The sequence below is a fragment of the Sparus aurata genome, chromosome 19, assembly GCF_900880675.1.
Source record: "Sparus aurata chromosome 19, fSpaAur1.1, whole genome shotgun sequence".
Lineage (NCBI taxonomy): Eukaryota > Metazoa > Chordata > Actinopteri > Spariformes > Sparidae > Sparus > Sparus aurata.
The window spans coordinates 18113282-18134540 of NC_044205.1; the positions used below are offsets into that span (position 1 = coordinate 18113282).

Here is a 21259-nt window from a genome sequence, read left to right on the forward strand (position 1 = left end):
ATAATGATCGTGACACCACTGTTGCATTAATAGTGACCATTTTCTTTCTTGCAATTTGTCCAGGTATATTAATATGAGCATTCACCCCCCCCCCAAACACACACAAACACACACACACACACACACACACACACAAACACAGAAGGAAACATGTGGGCGCATGCTGAATATTGCACACACGGTGTGGAAATATAATGGTGACTCAGTGGGGGCTCTGCAGACACCTCGCATCGACTGCGTTTGAATGTATGTGATCAATATTTTCACAGCAGTGAAGTGTACTTAATGTCTCAGAAAGAAGACACAGCAGGTGGTGAAAATTGTCAGGACAATGGGACCAGATAGTCCAAGGAGCATCTGCCAGAGGGAGGGAATATGTGTTTACAGGTCTAGATATACATTTACTAGATATTACATTTTCATTCCATTTCATTTCAATAAATCATCAGTCTGCAGGAGCACGTTTCTATCACTTAACCTCCTGTTTTCTGTCAGACCTCACCGTACTCCACATAAAATCTACACCTGAAAGAGGTGTACCCGCAATTGGAGGCGTTTCCGTAGTCAGGTCATACATTCGCTGAGGGCGAGCAACATAATTTAGGATGAATTGTGGAAAGTCACCGCTCAGTCATTGCTGCCAATACAACCACTTTCCTTCAAGTGCAAGTCATACATCAGCTGTGCCATCCGGGGAGAAGGTGGCTTGCTCAAGGGCACATGATTAGTACCTGCTGAGGGTAAGGAGAGTGGTGCTCAGTCACTTTTCCTGCCAAGACGCAAACCAGCAACCCTCTGGTCACAACAATCTAATCCCCCCGTCCTTCGGATTAGAGCTGGCAGGTTGATGGTGCTCGCAGTGCCAGTCTTGGGAGCTTAAAGTCTCCTGACTCTGAACTAACGTGTTTTTCCTAGCCTTATCAAAGATATTACTGACCTTTACATTCCTGCTAAATTAATGAATATTGCACCTTTGTGTCATACCATCTCCTAATGACCTATTCCTTGTGGGATTGTGAGTCTCCCCTTTGTATCTGACATGAAAAATGCAGCACATGTCCTTACAGCATGACTGCTCGCATGGAAGTTAAACTCCTGACTGAATCCTGTCGAGTTTCCTCGCTACCTTAATTCACCTTTCGCAGGTTGAGATCGCCTTTAATTTGTCGGCTTCTGCTCACTGAGTGTGTTAATTTTTCATCCGGTTGACCGGCCGATGAATCTCCCGCACACTGTTATAAATAGTGCTTTCTGCTGACAGTGGGCAAACTTGAAGCAGCAGGCTGGCTGCTTGTTATACATAACTAGACTTCGACCAGATGATTTTTAGACCTCATGTGGGCAAACACCTGCCCTCAAGCTTTAGGGATGCAATTCCACATGCACGCACGCCTGTGGACACCTGGTGGGATGCAGTGTACTTCTCTGATAAAAAGTGGAAGCCTGAAGATTTTTGTAAGCCAGTACAGTTAATTAGTTATTGAGCAGCGAGTGATGAAGTGCTTCGAAAAATTGGCAATTAGCAGACAAACTATGTCTCACTAAAAATCAAATGCTACGACAAATATGCGATTTGCCTGGGTGAAGGTCTAAAAACTAAATTCACAGGTTTCTTCGTCAGAGCTCAGCCAATTACCCGCTGCCAATGAAGTCATTATTTGTTAATACGCAATATGTCCTTCAGCAATTATGTATAATCTACGTGGGACACTATCTATCATCATCATTACTGTCCCTTCGTCACCCACACAGTTGTCACCACGTAATAAGCTCCAAACGACCCTCATCATTTTTTCTCTCTGAATCTTCCTCCTTTTTTTTGTTCCAAAAGTCCAATTTGTCTCCCCCTCAACTTCCCTTCCCTTTTCCCTCCTCTCTCTTCTCGTCTCTACAGTGTCAGCTCCTCACTCCACCGCACTGCCAAGCATCTGTATTTCAATCACTTCCACATCCTCTGTACTTCCTCTTCACTGCCTAGTCTTTCATTGCTTCAGAGCTTTAGATCAGTGATTCCCCAAAAGAGGGGTATACGTAAAGCGATCTGCAGTTGCAAAAACAACATAGAATCGAATTATGATTACAAATGGGGGTGATGCTGGTCTTCAAGCATGTCTTCATTTACTATCACAATAACCAGTAAGCTACATACGATAAGCAGGCTGATAGCTGAAAGGTCCAGTGTGTGGGATTTAGGGGGATCCATCAGCAGCATTTGAATATAATATCTGTAATCAAGTCTTCATCAGGTGTACAATCACTTTAAAATAGGAACTGTTGGGTTTCCAGATGGAGTCTGCCATGTTGACATTTCTCAGTTGCCCAGAACAGACAGACCAAACAGCTGCTGGCCACTGTGGGGACGACACACTTGGAAGGTGAGAGTGAGGGGAGGGGTATTTAGTTCAGGACTCTAAAGTGTGAGCATTTTACTCGCATTTGCCTGGAGGAAGAACCTACAAATTCAACATAAACTGGCTCAAAACTTTGCCGTGGCTTCAATTTGAGAACCAAGTGATGCTCTGCAAATACTGCAGGGGCCAGAAGTTGGCGGGCAATTCATTGTTTGTGTCGGGAAACCGCACATGAAGGACAGCCTCACAAAACACAACAAATCGTGGCGGCACATTCAGTGCAGAGACATTTTTTTGAAAAATAATGAGAAGCCGTTGGGGACGGTGTCGGCAGCCTTGAGGAGGCAGGTCTTTCTGGGAGAGGAGGAAAAAGGGAGACAGTTAAAGATACAGGTAAACATTGCTTACTTTATCACGAAGGAGAAGGAGGCTTTAGTGAAATCTGGACCCCTGATCAGACTCCGCAAAAAAAATTGAATTGATATCAATCCGACGCAGTAGCGTAACATCATGGTGATAGGCCCCGGTACAAATATTTTTTTTGTGCCCCTACCCCCGCCCTAAACACAAGCACATGCTTGTGCTCACTGCACGCACGCACACACACACACACACACATACACACAGTCACACAGCCACTCGAGAGAACTGCTGTTGCAGGGGTGGACTGGTCATCCGGAGTACCGGGATTTTTCCCGGTGGGCCGATCAATAATGGGCCGGTAGACGGCTGTTATTTATTTATTTATTTATTCTTCTGCGCCTTGCCTTGGTAATTACTGTATATTACCAAACAATAGCCGGGTTTCTATTAACTGCAGGGTCCCTTTAAACGCTGGGTGAAGGTGTATATTTGGATAAATAACCGCTGGTTCCAAATAAATGCTGAATCTAATTTATTCTTTTAAAAAATCAAGGAGGAAGACGCGACCACTTTTTCTTCTTCGTCTTTTTCACATGTTGTGCTGCTTTCAGTCATCACACTGATGATCGCCATGGTGCCGGTGCAACAAAAAAATAAAAAGTACGACTTGAAATTCAAACGTTCTGTCTTAAAATATGCAGAGGAAAACTCGGGAGAAGCAGCCACTAGATGTTTCTCTGTCAACTCCAAGAGAGTGAGAGATTGGCGAAAAAATCAAACTGAGCTTCAGCGTCTGTCCGAGGAGGACAGCAACAGGACCAGGCTGCCTGCTGGAGGGAGGAAGAAGGGCAGCAAGGAGCCTGAGATAAACATGCGGGACTGGGTTATCAGCAAACGGGCACGCCACGAGAGAGTGCCCCGCAAAATGATCAGGGCGATGGCGAAACAAATGTACGCCACCGTGAGTGACAGCAGAGATCAGGAGTTTGGAGTGCTAGTTGGCTAAATCATTTCGTCTGCCGCAACAACTTCACTTGCAGAAGACGCACAACTATTGCCCAGAAGGATGCCAGAGAGTTCACCGAGAAGCTGGCGAAGTCTGTGACATTTTCATCAGGGATTTTTGAGAGGAAGGAATCAAGGTGATTGGACAAATTATCATTTCCTCCTCCTATACCAGCCAATCAGCGTTACCTTACCGACCCACCCCCCAGCTATTTCATTCACAAAAACAGGGGCCTGTGGCAATTCTGGACAGCTGTTTTTTTTTTTTTTTTTTTTTTTCTTTCTTCCTTCATGGGCCCCGGACTATGGAGGACCAAACCTGACATAAGTATAAATAAATAAATAAATAAATAAATGCATAAATGCATAAATAAATACATAGATAAATTAAAAAATGCTGAAATAAATGTATAAATAAATAAATGCTGAAATAAATGTATAAATAAATAAATAAAAGTATAAATAAAAGAATAAATGCTTTTTATTTATTTATACAGTTCTGTTCACCTACATTTATTTATTTCTGTATTTCTGTTCACCCACATTTATTTATTTCTGTATTTCTGTTCACCTACATATATTTATTTCTGTATTTCTGTGTCCATATGTAAATGAGGAGGTAGGAGGTCCTAACCTCAGTCAAGAGCATGATTGGTCAAATCGGAGAGCCAGACAAAAGCAAACGATTCCTGATCTCAAGCCTCCCTCTCTGTAACGTTGTAAAACAGCTCCAGTTAGCTTAATGGCCTCGACCAGTGTGACAGGTTAACTGGCGTTCATTTTAACTTGCGAGGGTCCCAGATTTGCTGGTGGTGTGGTTTGAGAATCCTGTCTGGAAAGCCATGTCCGCTAACCAGGAAAAACATTCTGCTCATCGCTCCAAGTCATGTATACGTGTATTCGTTTTGACGTGGCTTGAACACTTCTATCCACACGGAGAAGCCGGGGCTGCGACTTGCAAACCACTGCTAGACGAGCGCTACAGAGCACAAATCGTCCAAAAGTGCATGTTGTCGGTCTCATATCTTTGTCGTGAATCTCTGTACTCTTAAACAACTCGTGTGGAACAGTATTAAGCATTTGTTCACGCCGAGCGGCTCGAGAGCGGCGTGGACACCGCTGTTAGCAGTTAGCTGCTAGTTAGCTGCTCGCTGTAGCGCTAAGAGCGTAGCGTCCAGGTTAACTATTGACACATCTTACCACCGAGAGTGAGATACATGTCTGGGCTTTCCTATGAACCATTGTCGCTACTGGTGTTTGTATCACAGGTTGATCTGGACGTCTCACGATTTGCCACAGCTGATTGACCTCACGCTGAGCTCGGGCTGGATGTCAACGTACTCTGCAGACTGTTTGACCAGCAGGCTGTATGACAGTGTACAGTTTTCACACACTGACTTAGCTTCAGCTTAATAACGATGTATGCGGCTCGGAACGATGGCTTTAAGCGACCATTTGAACAGTGCGGAATGAAAAATACCCGATGGTAACCGGTGTCACAAGGTACAGCGAGCAGCTAACAGCTAACATAAGAGCTAAAAGGGGTCTCCACGCCGCTCTCGAGCCGCTTTGCGTGAACAAATGCCTCAGCCTGTTCTACCCATGAGTTATTTGAGAGTACAGACATTCACGACAAAGATATGAGACCGACAACATGCACTTTTGGACGATTTGTGCTCTGTAGCGCTCGTCTAGAATACACATATACATGACTTGGGGCGATGAGCAGAATGTTTTTCCTGGTTAGCGGACATGGCTGAGGACCCCCCTCTCTCCCGACGGGATTCCTCAAACCACACCACCAGCACACCTGGGACCCTCGCAAGTTAAAATGAACGCCAGTCAAGTTCATAACTAAACCAGAGCTACATGAACAAATGTCAACAACTGCAGCTAACAGTTAGCTGAGCGGGCTTGCTGGTAGCCAGCAACATTCCTGTACAGTGTACAGGAATCAGCGCTGCTAGTAAGGCAGAAGTAGTAGACCCTCATCGAGCACACTCCTGTAACCAATCATGCTCTTGACTGAGGTTAGGACCTCCTCCCTCCTCATTTACATATGGACACAGAAATACAGAAATAAATATATGTAGGTGAACAGAAATACAGAAATAAATAAATGTAGGTGAGCAGAAATACAGAAATAAATAAATGTAGGTGAACAGAAATGTATACATAAATAAAAAGCATTTATTCTTTTATTTATACTTTATTTATTTATACATTTATTTCAGCATTTATTTATTTATTCGTTTATTTATGCATTTATTTATTTATACATTTATTTCAGCATTTATTTATTTATTTATGTATTTATTTATGCATTTATTTATTTATTTATTTATTTATTTATTTATACTTATGTCAGGTTTGGTCCTCCATACCGGACGGCGTCTGGGCCCCGGTGCAGCTGCACCGGTTGCACTGCCGATACTTACGCCACTGATCCGATGTATGAAACGATGTGAGATGCGCTGAAATGAACGGTGAGATCGCCGACCTCATGAAACACAGCCTGTCATTGAAGCTGAAGGCAGTAAACTATTTGGCCATGCTGACTGATGGAGACACTGACATATCCAACACTGAGTGGGAGATTGATTCATTTGTGTCTGTTGGAGAATGGGAAGCCAGTCACCCTACTGGTCGGACAACAGCCTCTGAAGCACTCCCATGCCATTGGTAAGTTTTTTCTAGATTTTATATCTTATTATGCAATTCATAATTCTTCTTTACAAAGAATGTAAAGTTGCGTCATAGTTGTGAGAATATAGACTATTTAATTCTCTTCCTGCTGCTATTGTGAATGTTTTAAATGTTCTCATGTTTCCATGACTCCTACTACAATACCCAGGAGCCTTAGTGATCTTCAACCAATCAAACACAACAACAACAACAACAACAACTGATTAACGCAGTCGCGTTGTAGTAGTCAGTGACACGCAGAGTTTATGGTTAAGGTTTATGTGCAGCACCCAAGCCATTTTGGGCACCACATAAACTGAACAAATGTAAAATCAACGTGAAAAGCATAAAACAACGAAATCACTGCTTAGATAAAATGTTATCTTTAATCTTTTATTTTTAATTATTATTCAATTTGAAGGATAGAATTTGGTGTTTGCTAGACACAATAAAACACCATAAACACCATAAAACATCCTGGAGTTGGTGCAGATGATGCTGGTACTGCCCATCTCAGATGCCCAGTGTGAAAACGGGTTTTCTGCCCAGAACTGTGTAAAAATCTCCACAAAAAGTTTCATTGGAGTCTCCACTACAGAAGACTTGAGGAGTTTGTTCCTACTCCTGTATTGGAAAGCTAGATGAGTTCTGAACATCCACGGCAGCCAACATACAAAAGCACTTGGACAACTGACATCCGTTGTGTTTAGTACACATTAAAAAAATTAAATCACTGTAAAGAAACTGTTTTGTGCTGCCTGAAATGAAAAAAAAAAAAATGAAATCAAACACTGTAAATCATTTTGTTTGTTCTGCCTATTCAAGTGTGAAGTGTTCGAGAAATCGAAATTAATCGAAAAAATAAATATTTTTACTGCTCCCATATATATCTTTGTGCTCCAAGATACTTTACCTTAGGAGCATATGTGATCGCTGGGAAAAATGTCAGCCTAGAGCCCTGATTAAGTTGGTCGTCATATGAAACCTCACCACTACATTCCACTAAATCCTTCACACAGGGTATCTAATATCACGCCATGTTTCGCCAAAAACATTTAATGAAAAATTGCCAGCAAGCAACCGAGCAGAGAATTTGAAATTATTCTTATAATAATACTATTTTTTAATGGTAACTTGTCAGCTATAGCAATATATATTAAGCCCACCTCAAATCAATGGATAAACAGTTAAAAATGAATAACTAAAAGGTAACGGCTGAAACTAGAATGGCCCTCATTAGAGCACATACCTCCGCCAAGGCCCAGCAGTCTCCTTTATCTACATCAAATTGTACTCAATCATAGCTACCAGCCACCTGAATGTGCCTGACTTTTTTCATCAAGAGACAAGTGAGAAGGAATTCCTGGATCCTTCCCTTTATCCCGATCTGCATCAAAACTCTATTTAGTCTGTTCTGGACTGAGACCCATCGTCCAACCAAGTTAAGACAACATTCACTCAGTAGTTTTAGTGCTGCCCTGCTGACGAACCAACCACAACCAACAGATATGGTGAGAAAACAATACCTCCTTGGTTGAGGTAACAATAAAGGTAAACAGATGAAGCTAAAAGTAGTTACCCATGCTGGAGTGGACATTCTGGGGACCTTGCATTACGTTCTGTATAAGTTCTCTAAAAGTGACGATTGTCCCACAACTTCACGGTTGTCTTGTTTTAAAAATGTTGCAAAAAACTTTGAAACATAATGAGTTGGTGTCGTTGAACTCTTTTAAGGTGAAATTGGATGACCTGGAGTAGGGCTGCACGATTCTGGAAAAAATGTGAATCACAATTTTTTTGCTTAGAATTGAGATCACGATTCTCTGGCATGATTTTTTTCACAAAATGTTTATTGCACTGATGAACTTGAACAAAACAAAAAAAAAAAACATTGTAGTATGCAGAGCAATGTTTTGTTTTGTTTTGTTGAAGTTCTATCATTGATGAGAAATGATTTTTACAAAAGTAAAAACAAAAAAAAAAGTCTCCAAGATGAGAGGGCATCCTTTAATCCCTCATGTTGTACAGTGTTTATTAGGGCTGTATCCTTGGCTAGGTGATATGTGATAGCTGCTGTGGTCAGCTTTCTAAAACGGAGGCATAATATTCCTCCTTTTCCAAAAGCCATGTGACGTGACGTGAAGCTCTAGTTGGGCTGTGAACAGTTGACAACGAATTTGTCTTCAAAATAATAGCTTTACATTGCACCCCATTGGAGTTTAGAACTGGGTTCTTAGCGGGGGGCTTTTAATTTGAAAGTAGCGACCGTTCCTAGCTTGCGCTACAACAACAAACTAGAGATCCAGGAGACGCTAGCATCTCCCGGATCTCAGCGGCTGTCCAGTTGCCCATCTAGCAGGCGAGGCGGCAAATCGGCGGAGCAAAACAGACCCTTAATTTGCCGCCCTCTGTCTAAAACCGCGGACCTAGCCGCCAAAAGGACGGGCAGATTGGCGGCTTGCTGCCCCGTCTAAAAACGGCTTCTCACTCACTCCTTCCAAACACTCAACTGCAGGCGGGCTTCCTCCACTGAATAACAGGTTGACGGAGGAGGCAGCGGCAGTGCTGCGTTTGGGGGCGCTTCAAAAAATCCGGGAAGAAAATAGGAGCATTTGTTTGTGATTCAGCTCGTGATATAAAATGCTTCAGAATCGCTATGTGTGGAAATGAGATCACGTGTATGTGTGAATCGAGATCGCGATTTTTTTACGATTTTTCGTGCAGCCCTAACCTGGAGGCAAAAACATCTGGCTGTAGATGTTTTGCCTGAGGCTGTTATATGCTGACATTCAAATGTTGCTGTTTTGGATGCTGAGTGTTTTTAATGTCTATGTCTACCATGTGTTTGTGTGTATGTATAAATATGCTGCTGCCTGTCTTGGCCAGGACACTCTTGTGAAAGAGATTTTTAATCTCAATGAGTCTTTTTCCTGGTTAAATAAAGGTTAAATAAAAATAAAAAAATAAAAAATAATGCAGTGAAAGTTCCCTATATGACCGCAGGAGGAAGTTCCCACATGGGTCTAAGTTGGTGACATAAAAACATTAACTGTAGGGGAAGCTTACAGAACATTCCCTAATGGTCCCCGGTTGGTCGTACGAGAACGTTTTGTAGAGGAGTTAAACAGAACGCTTGCAGGTAAAAAGTAGTTGGCTACCGACAAACAGATGAAATGGTTAGCTAAACATGAGTGGTTGGCAGCTAATTAATTTAGAGTAAAAATAGTTATCATTTCCAAAAGTAGCAAACTCATTAATGGTTAAAATAGTTGACTAATGCATAATCAGCTGAAATAGTTAGCTAACACTGATAGCCTAAAGGTTGGTAGCTGATTTATAGCCAGCTAACGTTAATATTTAGCTAATGTATAAACAGTTTCTATTGTTATCAGAAAGTAATGCATGAATGACTGAAATAGTTAGCTAACTGATACATAGCAAAGTTGAAATGTCTCAAAGTAACGGCTAAAAAAGATTAAAAAACTAGCTTAAAGTAATGGCTCGACAGTTGAAATGGTTAGCTTGTATGCTAACCACTTCAACTAGCTAACTGTCTCAACTAGTTAAACGGCTGAGACAGTTAAAGAAGGAACAGATGAACACTTGAAATAGCTTCTGTTGGATAAATGGCTGAAATATCTTAAAGATAGCCTTATTGTTTTGAGAGCGGACCACTTCCACAAAATTGACCACAACAATCTATACATATGACAAATAAACATTCACGTAAGACAAAAAAAAAAAAAAAAAAAAAAGGTTAGGAGACATTGTTATGGATCAATGCTCCCGAAGGTGCAGACACACTCCTCACCTCCAGGTAAACAGCCCAGGGCATGACCAGCGACGCTACCAGCAGGTCGGCCACAGCCAGGCTGACCACCAGGTAGTTGGTGGTGGTCTGCAGGGAGCGCTCCCTCAGCACGGCCAGACACACCAGCACGTTTCCGAACACGATGGCCAGGATGAGCAGGGAGTACAGCATGGCGTAGTAGTTCCGCTCATCCTGCCCTGGCGCCTCCGAGCTCTCGTTCCTCTCGTCCCAGCCGAGACTCTCTGACTCGTTCCAGAGCTGCTCTGCACTGCTAAACATCGCCATGGAGGCGTCCCGGTGACATGGGAGGTGAGATGTTCGGCTGACCTACCAAAGGACGAACGAACAAACAAACAAACAAACAAACACAAGCACACAGTCTGTAACATAACTTCCTCTCACAAACAGAACAGTTCGTACATCTCATTAGTCACTGTCGGTATCATTTCAGGTACGAGGCCCGCTGGGGGACACCTCCTGGCTCCTGGCAACAGTAGCCAGATGAGCTGATAAATAAAACAGGTGAGGAAACATCCCAGCTGTGATGCTCTTTGCTGAACATCCCTGCACACGTTCACAGGAGTTTTATGTTTTCCTAGAATGAGAGATGGAAGCACATATTGACGCCTCTCTGGCTCCTTCACAAAGACTCAACAGAAAAACTTCATCGACAGCCTGGTAATGCATTTCTAATAGTTCCAGTCAGCCCTGGCATGTGCATCCCCTCCTTCCTTCCTGCAAATGGGCTCTCACACAACTAACAGATACTACAAAGCAGGGAACTTTAATAAGGGGCTGGCAGCATGCCTTGGAGCGCTGTCAGTGAGGTTAGCTCATCGGGGAGGGGTAATAAGTCAGTGACGCCACCCTAAGAGGTCCGGTTGGCTCCGGTCCCAGGCTCTGCTCCTTTCTACTCCATCCTTCCTCTCGTTTATTCCCAATCCTCCCTGTCTGGCCGGAGTCCAGCGTGGCGATGCTCACACCTGTGCCTGGATGTTAAAACAAACCGATCCATCTTATCCAGCATCCCCTCCCTCCTCTCCCTCTGTGACAGAAATAGGAGGAATGGGGGGGAGAAACTGAAGGAGCGTCTTTAGCTCTGGCTCCAATCCAGGAGGCTTTTAAAGATTTCCCTCAGTCTATAGTTCCTCTCAGTGGCTCCAGTCTCATATGATTCACCGCCAGAGAATCTAAATAAGCAAAGAAGGAAAAGAAGCCACTGATACTAATCACCTTGGAGTCTCCCGATGGGAGTGCAACAGCGGGTTTATCGCAAAATTAGGTGCGACGGGCCATGAGGAGTAAAAAGCACATCGGAGCGCACGCATATTCATTTTTAAATCCCGCTGGCACTGGTTATGTGAGAGCTCCAGTGAATGTTTGTTTAATTGTACTTGCAGATCAAGTGTCAGTGAAACTGATTTACTCACCTCAGAGCTCCATCTCGTTTTAAATACCAGCTGATCCACTAAGTGTCAGCGTGCAGGACTCTGACCTTCTGCGCAAAACTGGACCTTTAAATGCACATGCCCGCATATATATTGGCTGTGTTTGTAGTGTTGGCCGCATGTGCCTGCGTGATCATAAGCCACTGGGAAATGAGGAGATGTTAAACTAAGTAAAACTTTAACTTGAGAACATTATCAGAACATTTATTCTAGATTAAGTGAATTAAATGAATGACTGTCAGCAACTGTTTTACAGCAGCCAGGGAATCTCAATTTGTGCCAGGACAAGCTTTAAGCGTAAACATGACATTAGACCTCATGACAGCGCACTTTATCAGGCTTCATAATTACACACACAGAAAGATTGGGGTCAAATGTTTATCTCCGCTGACACAAAGAAATAATTGCGCAAAAACGAGTTTCCAACATGGTCACATATCAGAGCACACGCAGAATGGAACAATTAACCAAACAAAAGCGGCAGATCCGAGTGTCATTCAAGGCGCAGACCGGAGACCGGAGCAGAAACATGAAAACAAGATTACAAAAAAAGCGAGTTCAGCATCATTAAGTCGTTCCCCCCCCCCTCTCTCCTCCTCCTCCTCCTCCTCCCTCAAGTAAACACACTTACCTGTTACTGTGTCCGACTGGAGGATTCATCAGATGCCATCGAGGAAAAGCCCGTGTGCTTGAGTTAAAAGTTATCCGGTCATCGCGTCCAGGTCCGCGAGGCGAGCGGGAGGAGCGCTCGGTGCCATTACGCGCGGTGGCGAATGTGAACGTGGGAAGCTCTCAACCCGCGGCGCACTCTCTACCTCCCCTCCCCACCCCACCATGAGCTCCGTGGCTGTGTGACGGCAGGGTAACACGCGTTGAGCTTATTATTATTTTTTTAATTTTTTCTCCCCCTCACACCTTTGGTTTTGCATTCACTCTGGGGGCGCGCCTGCGTAGTTGGAGACGCCAGGTGTCTCCTGCTTGTGCGCCAATAAGCGACAAATTATGAAAACCTCCATCAGAATGACATACGTTTGAATCTGTATGTAGTCAAGACGATGCTACAGATGACCACATGTCCTTGGGTTGTGTTACCCGCGGCCGTTCTCCTCGACATGACCCTGAACCAGTCTGGGTCGTGCTTCGCTGGGAGTGACGTTTGCGTAAAAATAGCCTAATGTTGGCCTCACAAAACGGCACCAGTGAGATCTACAGACCGTAAATTAGGTCAGTCTGGGTCCATGTGTGGAAAAAATATGTATGGACGGTACCACTATTGTAGCTCTGGCATCCCATTGGTCCCCTTTCAACTCCCCCTCCACACGAAGAAGAAACCCTCAGTGCAGATAAAAAGCACCTGCAGCACTTGTCTTCTATCTGACATTCCCAGCCAGCGTGCTTTGTTTTGCTACCCTTCGAATTTTGAGATAAGAGTAATAAGCCCGGCAGGAGCAGCCGCACACCTAACAGATGTATGCAAAGTACCTGGTGGAATGTTAAAGGTGCAGTATGTAGTTTTGGGGAAGAAATTGTAATCAGATTTTTTTTCGTGTTCAAGCAAACTCAATAAACAAACTCAATGTCTTTGTTCGCATGACAGAATGAACAAACTGACCTTAAAGGACAACACAATTTCACACTGCCTTACTTTGTTTATATGTGGCGGACCCTGCCACCTTTCTAGCTTCAAACAGCGATCTGGGGACTGTATTGTCCTCTGAGAACAGCTTGTTCATTCAGTAATAGAATGATAAATATGTCTGAGTTTGAATTTCTTCCCCAAAACTGCACAGTGCCCCTTTAATGCATAATCTGTGGGCTTTTTTTCTTTTTCCTGTCACTTTGGAGGCAAATGAGCGCCACATACAGAAGCTCTCGTTTCCAGATATTCTCGTGCCCTTAATGAAATCAGATACGCAGCTTCACATTACAAAAGCTTTTTGAAAAACCGCAGCAGCTGACAAACAGACCCAACTGATCGTTTTTCACCGCCAACCTGCAGTTGGCCTGTGCTTTAACGAACGCAAAGGTGCCCTGATGTCTTTGCTCATTGGAAATTTGACCCATCCTCCCGTCTTTAGCAGCAGCATGCATGCTAGAGAAAGCCTCTCGTGCACTGCAGAGCTGGGATGAATCCTAATACACACTGTAGCTGGCCTGAATCCATACATTTGAATCTTGACAAAACTCGCGGCTGGTGACATCCATTCCACACTGGATTTCGACCTTGGGCGGTATATAACAGGAGTTTCTCCTCTCATACAAAACATGTCCAGTAATTTCCCTCCTTGTCCGTTTATGCACATTGTGCAACATGCAGGAAATCAATCTCAGTCTCTCCCACTTGAATGTGAATGTGATTTATGATGCTGAGCAAAACTCGCAAAAAAACAAAAACCAAAAACCAATAGAGGTTTAAAGAATAGAGGAACCTCCAAGCTCCATTAACATGGTCACAGAGAGAAACAGATGTTTGATACATCCTCTACAGGGGGCCATCACAACCCATTCAGTCCCTACAGAGATCAGAGACAGTGAATTGAGTCCTACACACACACAGACACACACACACACACACTTGCTGGACTGTTGATGTTTTGCAAGTACTCCCGATGATGGGTTGGAAAGGAGGAGGGTGAAGTGGGAATCGTCTTTGCCCCCGATGAGGGATGTATGGATGTTGTGCAGATTGGGCTCTTGGCAGCTGCTCTCATAGCTGTTGCTCACAGGACGTATAGCTGTCGAAACCAACTACCAGTGTGAAGGTCAGGCCTTATGGTGGGCACTGCTACAATAATGATAAAGGACAGTGGTAGGGGAAAAAAAATACAATAAACATTTTGAGAGTTGGTTGACATTTTGCTGCCATCTACTGGTTGCAGAGACTGAACTGTCTATCCCAACACTGGAGCCCAAAATTCAGACTACATACTAATTCAAAGCAGGTTTTGATTGTGTATGTTTGATTAAGTTCACACTTGAGAATCGACTAAATAAAACATACTCAAAGCAGTCTGAATGCTTTTTTTTTGTAAACTCCCTGCTAAAACCAAATCAAAGGTTGGGCGAGCAGACCTGCAAATAAAACTTTCTTTTCCAGAATGTATTAATCTGTTGATTATTTTCTCAATGTCAGAAAATACTGCAAAATGCTTCATCAGATGTCCAAAACTCATATATGAAAATAAAAACAGTAAAAAGTCACAACAAATAGGCTGAAAAGAGGTTAAAAGAGACAATAAGCTGATGATCAAAATTGTTGCTGATTGATGTAATAATTTCACTTTCTGATTGATATTTAGAGGACGTCTCAATTATTCTATGTAAATGTTTAATGGAATATCAGATTCAACGTATTTCAAATATGTAATTGTTTATTTACAATATTTGTGTTTATTCAGTCTTATCTTAAAACATGCCCTTACATTTTTGTATTGTTTATTGTTTTTTATTATTAATATTATTATATTCTTGCTTTTATTCAGGTGACTATTGTTGTGTATACAATGCAACAAAAGGTACCTAATTAAATTGTTTTCTACTATTTCGTTTGCCTACAGCTGCATTTATAAGTTCATTTTTTCAAACTTCTCAGAGCAAATAAAGGTAAAAAAAAATAAATGTATATTTATTTTCAAAAAGTTCAGTATGTCGACTTTTTAAAACTACAAAAGAGAATAGATGTACAGAGCCTTGTTGAAATTTGTACATCGTTTATTTAACACAAACACTTTCACATTGATCAGTTGAATCATGTTTCTTCACACAGAGTAGTAATGGCACACAGTGTATGGAAAACCTCAGTGATCGGGTTCAATCAGTAGCTTAAAATATGTAACTTGGCAAAAGCAGTTTCAACCTAAAAAAACAGCTGATGTGAATCTGAACTGTAACATATTAACAGTCGACATGATTAAAAACCTGTAACTCAATGTCGCCCAAGAGTAACAGTAACGTTTTTAATCACTCATTCATATTTTGTAGTTCTGTAATCATTGTATTTTTTAATAAAGATGTACAGGATTCAGCCTGGATTCACTTCCCTTCCTTCTCCTCCCACTCACTGTAGCCTCCTTTATAATGTCTGGCCCTGAGAAGAAGAAGCACACAGAGAAGAGCTCAGTCTCTTATCACTGGTGTTTGTTTTTACACTAAAAGGTCATCCAGTGTTCAACAAACCAAAGCAGCATCCGAGTACGTTGAACTCGAGTCACAGCACCGGGACTGATTAATAATTAAGTAACAACGCATCAAAAATGTAACAGCTGGATATGTTTGTGGTAGAGCAAGGTCCACATTATCAACATTATAGAAATTCAGTTGGGTTTATCCAGGATTTAAAACATAAAGTAGCCTTTTTAGAACAGCTTTATTCGTGTGTTTATCATTTAAGTTTTACACTTAAAAGTAATTATTCCAAATGTATTATTGTATCTCCTATAATTATTCGAACATGTGGTTATTTAATTTATACACATTGATAATCAACATGATAGAGTCACAGAGTAACCGCTAACTGCTGCTAACTGTAGCTGCCATGAGGTAGTTAGCTCAGTTAGCTGCTAACTATAGCTGGCCTGAGGTAGTTAGCCCAGTTAGCTGTGCATCTAGTGGTCTGGAATAGGGGTTCGGAGCAGGGGAAAAGTGCTGGTGTTTACAGCACAGCAGCTTTGTACTGTGACGGGCTGCAGCTAGCTGTAGCATGCTATCTTCCATAGATACTGTATCTCTGAACATCAAAACAGTTGTTACTTTTGTTGTTAAATGTGACCCTAATTGAACCTATGTTATAATATTAGATGGAAAAGTTTGCCTGTAATTTGAAAACTTAAAGTCAGTGTTTGATGCATAATTACTCACCGGCTAAATCCCAGCTGACGGGCAATGTCCAGTGCTTGTGAGCTCCTCTTGCCACTTCGGCAGTGAAACACGATGTTGTCGTCGTCCTTCCCAGGAGCCCTCACTTCAAACTTCTGCTGAAAGCGCTCTGGGGACAGCTTCAGAGACTCCTCCAGGTGGCCCACTGATATTCACAAACATACAGACAGACAAAATGAAGGTAAAGGTCTTATGAAAACCACTTTACATGTGCTTCCACTTACGTGGGATGTTGACAGCGTCTGCAATGCGTCCGGCCTGGTACTCGTCAGGATTTCTCACGTCGAACAGCTGAATGTTACGATTGGACAGCATGGTCTTCAGCTGCGAGTAGGTCACCACCAATGCTAAAGTGGAAACATAAAAGATCTCAAGTTCATATTCACTTTTTTGCCAAATTACCGATTCCCGTACAAAAAACCCTATAAACTCACCATCCATTGATGTGATAGTAAGCTGTGTTCATTTACTGCTGGTCAATGTCACTGTGAGGGTAAACTAGAGCTTTCCCTCCTGACAGACTACGTATATTGTTGTCCATTTGAAGCAAAAATGCCAGAGTCGACCAAACCCCCTGTTTCGAACAATCGCACGAAAAAACACTGAATACACACTCTTCAGTCCATTCAGTCTGACAACACTGGCAGCAGTGGTGGAAGAAGTTCTCACATTTTTTTACTTAAACTACCACAAGAAACCTTTAATGTATGATACAGTCTCAGAGACCATCAACAAGAAGATATTACAAGTATTAGTATTTCTTGATTTTCTGTCAGCGGGTCAGATAAGTCACAATATTAAAACTAGCGCTGAGGATGAATTGAGGGATCTCACAGCCTGAGGAGAGAAGCTGCTCTGTAGTCTGGTGGTATGGCACTGAAATAAAGTTTACTTGTTTTACCGTTGTCATTTTTTTGTCCCAAGGGCCACCAAAAAAAAGCTTGTCTTGGCTTTTAAAAACCCAGTGTAGAAATACTGACGAGGATTTGGGTAACTGTAAAAAAAAAAAAAAAAAAAGAAAGAAAAAAAAGAGGAAAGAAGGGTAAGTGAAATTGGACTTTTTGGTTAAACTGTAACCAAGTATTTCGACACTGGGTTTTTCTTTTCTTTTTTTTTTTTTTACCAATTTAACCTCAAGCTATTACAATAAACTTACATTATACTTTTGAGAAAAAAGTCAGAATTCTGAGTTGAAGGTCAGAAGTAAATCAAATAAATGTAAAATGGTCACACTCATATTTATTATTATCTATTCATAACACTGCCCACAGTGTTTATAGTAACACTGTTTATAATTGTACTATTTCTAATTCTGCTCTTGCTCTTCTTCTCACCTTTTTTTTTTATTACATTGTTTATCTTTATAATATTAATATTGTTTATTGTTATATTGAACTGTCTTTTGGCTGCTGCGACACACATTTCCCCGTTTGCGCGGCTAATAAAGTAAATTCTTATTCTGAGTCTGATTCTAAAAGAAAAGGTAAGGTACTTGCCTCTGAATTAAGTAGAAAGCAGCAGAAAATGAAATGATTCAGGCAGCTCAAACTTGAGTCGATGTGGGGTCATTACTTTCCACCGCTGGCCGGCAGCATTACGCACAGTCGGCTTATTATAACGCAATAACTACTTGCACTGATAACACTTGTTAATCTCTTTACGATGATCAGCACTTTCAAACACACCGACCACTTTGATGAAGAGCATTATGACACCCAGCAGATTAAGAATCGATTATAAAATGAGAGGAGGCCAACAGAGAAATATGACAGGGCCATAAAAAAGGTGATTCCAGCCGATTGTAAAGCAGGAAATAAATGTTTACCGCTGTCGGAAGCTTCTCCACATTTAGGACTCGAGGTTGTAAATGCCCGAAAAGCAGAAGCAAAGGTCGGACAGGACCTGAGGTTCACTTCCGCAGCCACCTGGCACAAACTTCGAGACAGCAGAAGGGACAACATGATGAAGACAAGCGCGCTCTGATTACTAACGTGAGGCGTCATCACGACCGTGCACTTTCACTTCCAGACGTCCTCTTCTTCCTCTCCTTCTTCTTCTTTAGAGGTGTCCCCACACTACATGCCGCATCTGCTTCCGCCATCCTCAGGCTGGACAAGGTTGTTTCACACTGTAAATCAAACATAGTTTTAAAAGCACGTTTATGTAAGCTATTAAATGATATGCTTAAATTCTTTTCACCGTGAATATGTTGAGTGAGATCACATTGAAATAACATCTTGTTTCTGAATAGGAGAGTATTGTAACAACACAATGCAATGGATTACAAAATGTAATCTGACCTGAATACTTTTTGAATTACTTCAAACTCATACTGTAACTTAAACTAAAAGCCCCCAAATTGTTTTCTTTTTTTTAAATCTAAAAAACAAAAACGTCACTGCATATAACATGGCTTTTGGATTTACAGCATTTACATTGAGTCAAGTCAAAAATGCCCTTACAAAACTAACAACATCTCTGCTGCTGGGTTTTTTAAAGCCATATTTCAGCCTGCTTAAAAATGTTGTTACACAGTCTTTCAAATGTAATATGGCCTTATAATAGTTTCTTATTTTGTTGTAATCTGATCATGTAGTCCCGATTATATGTAATCCGTTACTACCCAACCGTGCACTTTGAACGCGCGCTTTTGACAGAATTAAACCGATCCAAACCAAACCATCAGATGATTGGTCAGTTATTCAAATAAAAAAAAAGAAAAAAAAGAAATTAAACTAATGAAAATAATGTGCATCAACACATTAGTTTTAAATGTTTTAAGTCATAAATTAACGTATTAACAAACTGAAAGATGAACAAAGACATTGAGAAATGTCAACCTGATGATGTTCAAAAGAACAAGCAAAAGCATCAACAAAGTCAGTAGGGTGAATCCTCTGAGGAACATGAATATCTATACAACTTGAGATGTTGAAATAGTTGAAAGGATGTGTGGAAATGTCGATCTAATATTGACAAAAAAGAAAAGGTAAAAGGTCAACAAAGTCATCAGTAGGGTCAGTAGGGTACATGAATTTCTGCAAAGAATTCCATGACAATCCATCTAATAGTTGATGGAAATATTCCGATATAAAGAAAAAAACTTTAACCTTGTGGTGGTGCCTCAAAAACAGGTTGTGGGATCATCAAAGTCAGAGCATTTTTTCCTCCAGAGAACATGAATGTCTGTACAAAGTTTCAATTCAGATTCAGTCTGGATCAGAACTGTGTTGCTTACATGGTGAAACATGGGAACATGAATGCTTTGTTGAACTGATTGCAGTTCATAGATATTTGCAACATGTGATGGCGACTCATGACCGGGCAATTTAGATAGATGACCGGAAATCAGTGAGTCTACAACTCAGTAAGTCAAATTAAGTATAAAGTGATTGATATTCTGAATCTGCAGGGATTCTTTAGGAAACAATTCAAGACAAAACCTAAACGACAATGTTGTAAGACTAATATAGAACTTAAGGTATTTTATATTTTTTTTCCACTGATGGATCTACTTATCCTGATTCAGAATTACAGTGTCTGTCACAGCTGAATCTCTCACAGATGGATTTGTCACACTTGTCCAGCAGATGTCCTCATTGGTTGTGAATGCAGGAGGCAGGAGACATTCACAACATGTGAATGCGCACAAATGCTTTATTTTTCTACTTATTATATCCTCCGGGTCAGAACGTTTGGCCCTTAACTCTTTCACCATTTTTCAATGTATTCACTCCATTCAAACACCGAATATTCATCTCAATTGGGAATTGAACTCGTCTAATTTTCTAATTGATATCATTCATAATTTCAGAGATATTTGAAGATTTCAGCCGTTCCTTCCCATTCAAGCAGATCACAGAATCTTCAAAAAATCATAAATCTTCACACTTTTTCAAAGCTCATCTAGTCATTCACACTTCCAGATAGAAACTCTATTCAAACTCTGAAATATTCAACAATTTGTCTACATTCAAGGTTGTATTCATCTTTCAAATCCCATTAAAACTTTCCACAATTTTCACTCCAGCAGAAAAATAATGACATCAGCTTGTAGGTACACTCATGCTGGTGTTACAGTTGTTCTCTGGAGGCAATCGGACAAAAACTTTTGGCTTGGTGGGCGTTTAACTGACAGGAACTTTTGCATTAAGTCCCATTAAACTGAAAGGAAAAATATCTGGAGGCAGGCAAACACATCCACTTTTCTTAAAGGAGAACTTCGGTCGATTTAAACATGCAGCTTCATTGCTCAAGCTACCCTTGACTTGCCAGTACCGAAGACGCGAACAAATTTGATCCAGCCACTACAGAGCTCCGTGAACGGAGACGTAGCATTGAACGCTAACAGCATGGGGTCAGAACTTCACACTGTGTTTTAAGCGTCTTAACATGCTCCACATCTCACACCAAAAATTATGCAACATCAGCAGACACCTTAGCACACAGCACTGTAGCGTGTATGACTCAAAATGAATAAAAAAGTAGTTAAAACAGTGTGTTTGTGCAAGGAGCTACTTACCTGTTTGTTGACATCCGTATGTTCCGGTAGCTAGACCAAACTAGCGTATCCATCGAGTGTGCACTTAACAGGCTTAACAGGCTATTGTAAGGCTCATGGCTCATGACAGGCTGCAACATGGACATGTACATTATGAACATAAACACGAAAATGCTGGATTACGTTTCCGTCTCCGCCAGTGAGGGAGTAAATGCACGCT

At 41.5% G+C, this 21259-nt stretch overlaps 2 protein-coding genes across 5 annotated transcripts in view; both read right to left on the minus strand.

Moving 5' to 3' along the window:
* Positions 1–13000, minus strand: part of drd3 (dopamine receptor D3) — a 29935-nt gene extending 16935 nt beyond the window's left edge. Inside the window, exons 1-2 of one of the 2 annotated variants that reach the window (XM_030397542.1) lie at positions 12295–13000; positions 10216–10542 (exon numbers count right to left, since the gene is read on the minus strand). In XM_030397542.1, coding sequence (XP_030253402.1) covers positions 10216–10500 — 285 coding nt within the window. In that variant the 5' untranslated portion in view covers positions 10501–10542; positions 12295–13000. The remainder of the gene's footprint in view (positions 1–10215; positions 10543–12294) is intronic. The other variant, XM_030397541.1, reaches the window with a different exon arrangement.
* A 2356-nt stretch (positions 13001–15356) lies between these two features.
* Positions 15357–18666, minus strand: LOC115569623 (thiosulfate:glutathione sulfurtransferase). Of its 3 annotated transcripts, none has more exons than XM_030397636.1 (4): positions 18364–18666; positions 16763–16885; positions 16521–16683; positions 15357–15750 (listed from the first exon to the last, which is right to left on the minus strand). In XM_030397636.1, exons 1-4 carry the CDS (start codon positions 18539–18541, stop codon positions 15696–15698), a joined length of 519 nt encoding a protein of 172 aa, XP_030253496.1. In that variant the 5' UTR covers positions 18542–18666; the 3' UTR covers positions 15357–15695. The 3 variants fall into 3 exon arrangements, with proteins under 3 accessions (XP_030253496.1, XP_030253498.1, XP_030253497.1); XM_030397638.1 differs by lacking the exon at positions 18364–18666 and adding an exon at positions 18035–18164; XM_030397637.1 differs by lacking the exon at positions 18364–18666 and adding an exon at positions 16973–17118.
* Between the last annotated feature and the right edge of the window lie 2593 nt (positions 18667–21259).

Coding starts and splice junctions, on each gene's coding strand:
- LOC115569623 (XM_030397636.1), bottom strand. CDS start 18,541: ATGACGCCTCACGTTAGTAATCAGAGCGCGCTTGTCTTCATCATGTTG. Junction 16,886..18,363: donor TGGAGAAGCTTCCGACAGCG/GTAAACATTTAT, acceptor TTTCCACTTTAG/CATTGGTGGTGACCTACTCG. Junction 15,751..16,520: donor CGTCAGCTGGGATTTAGCCG/GTGAGTAATTAT, acceptor TCTTCTTCTCAG/GGCCAGACATTATAAAGGAG.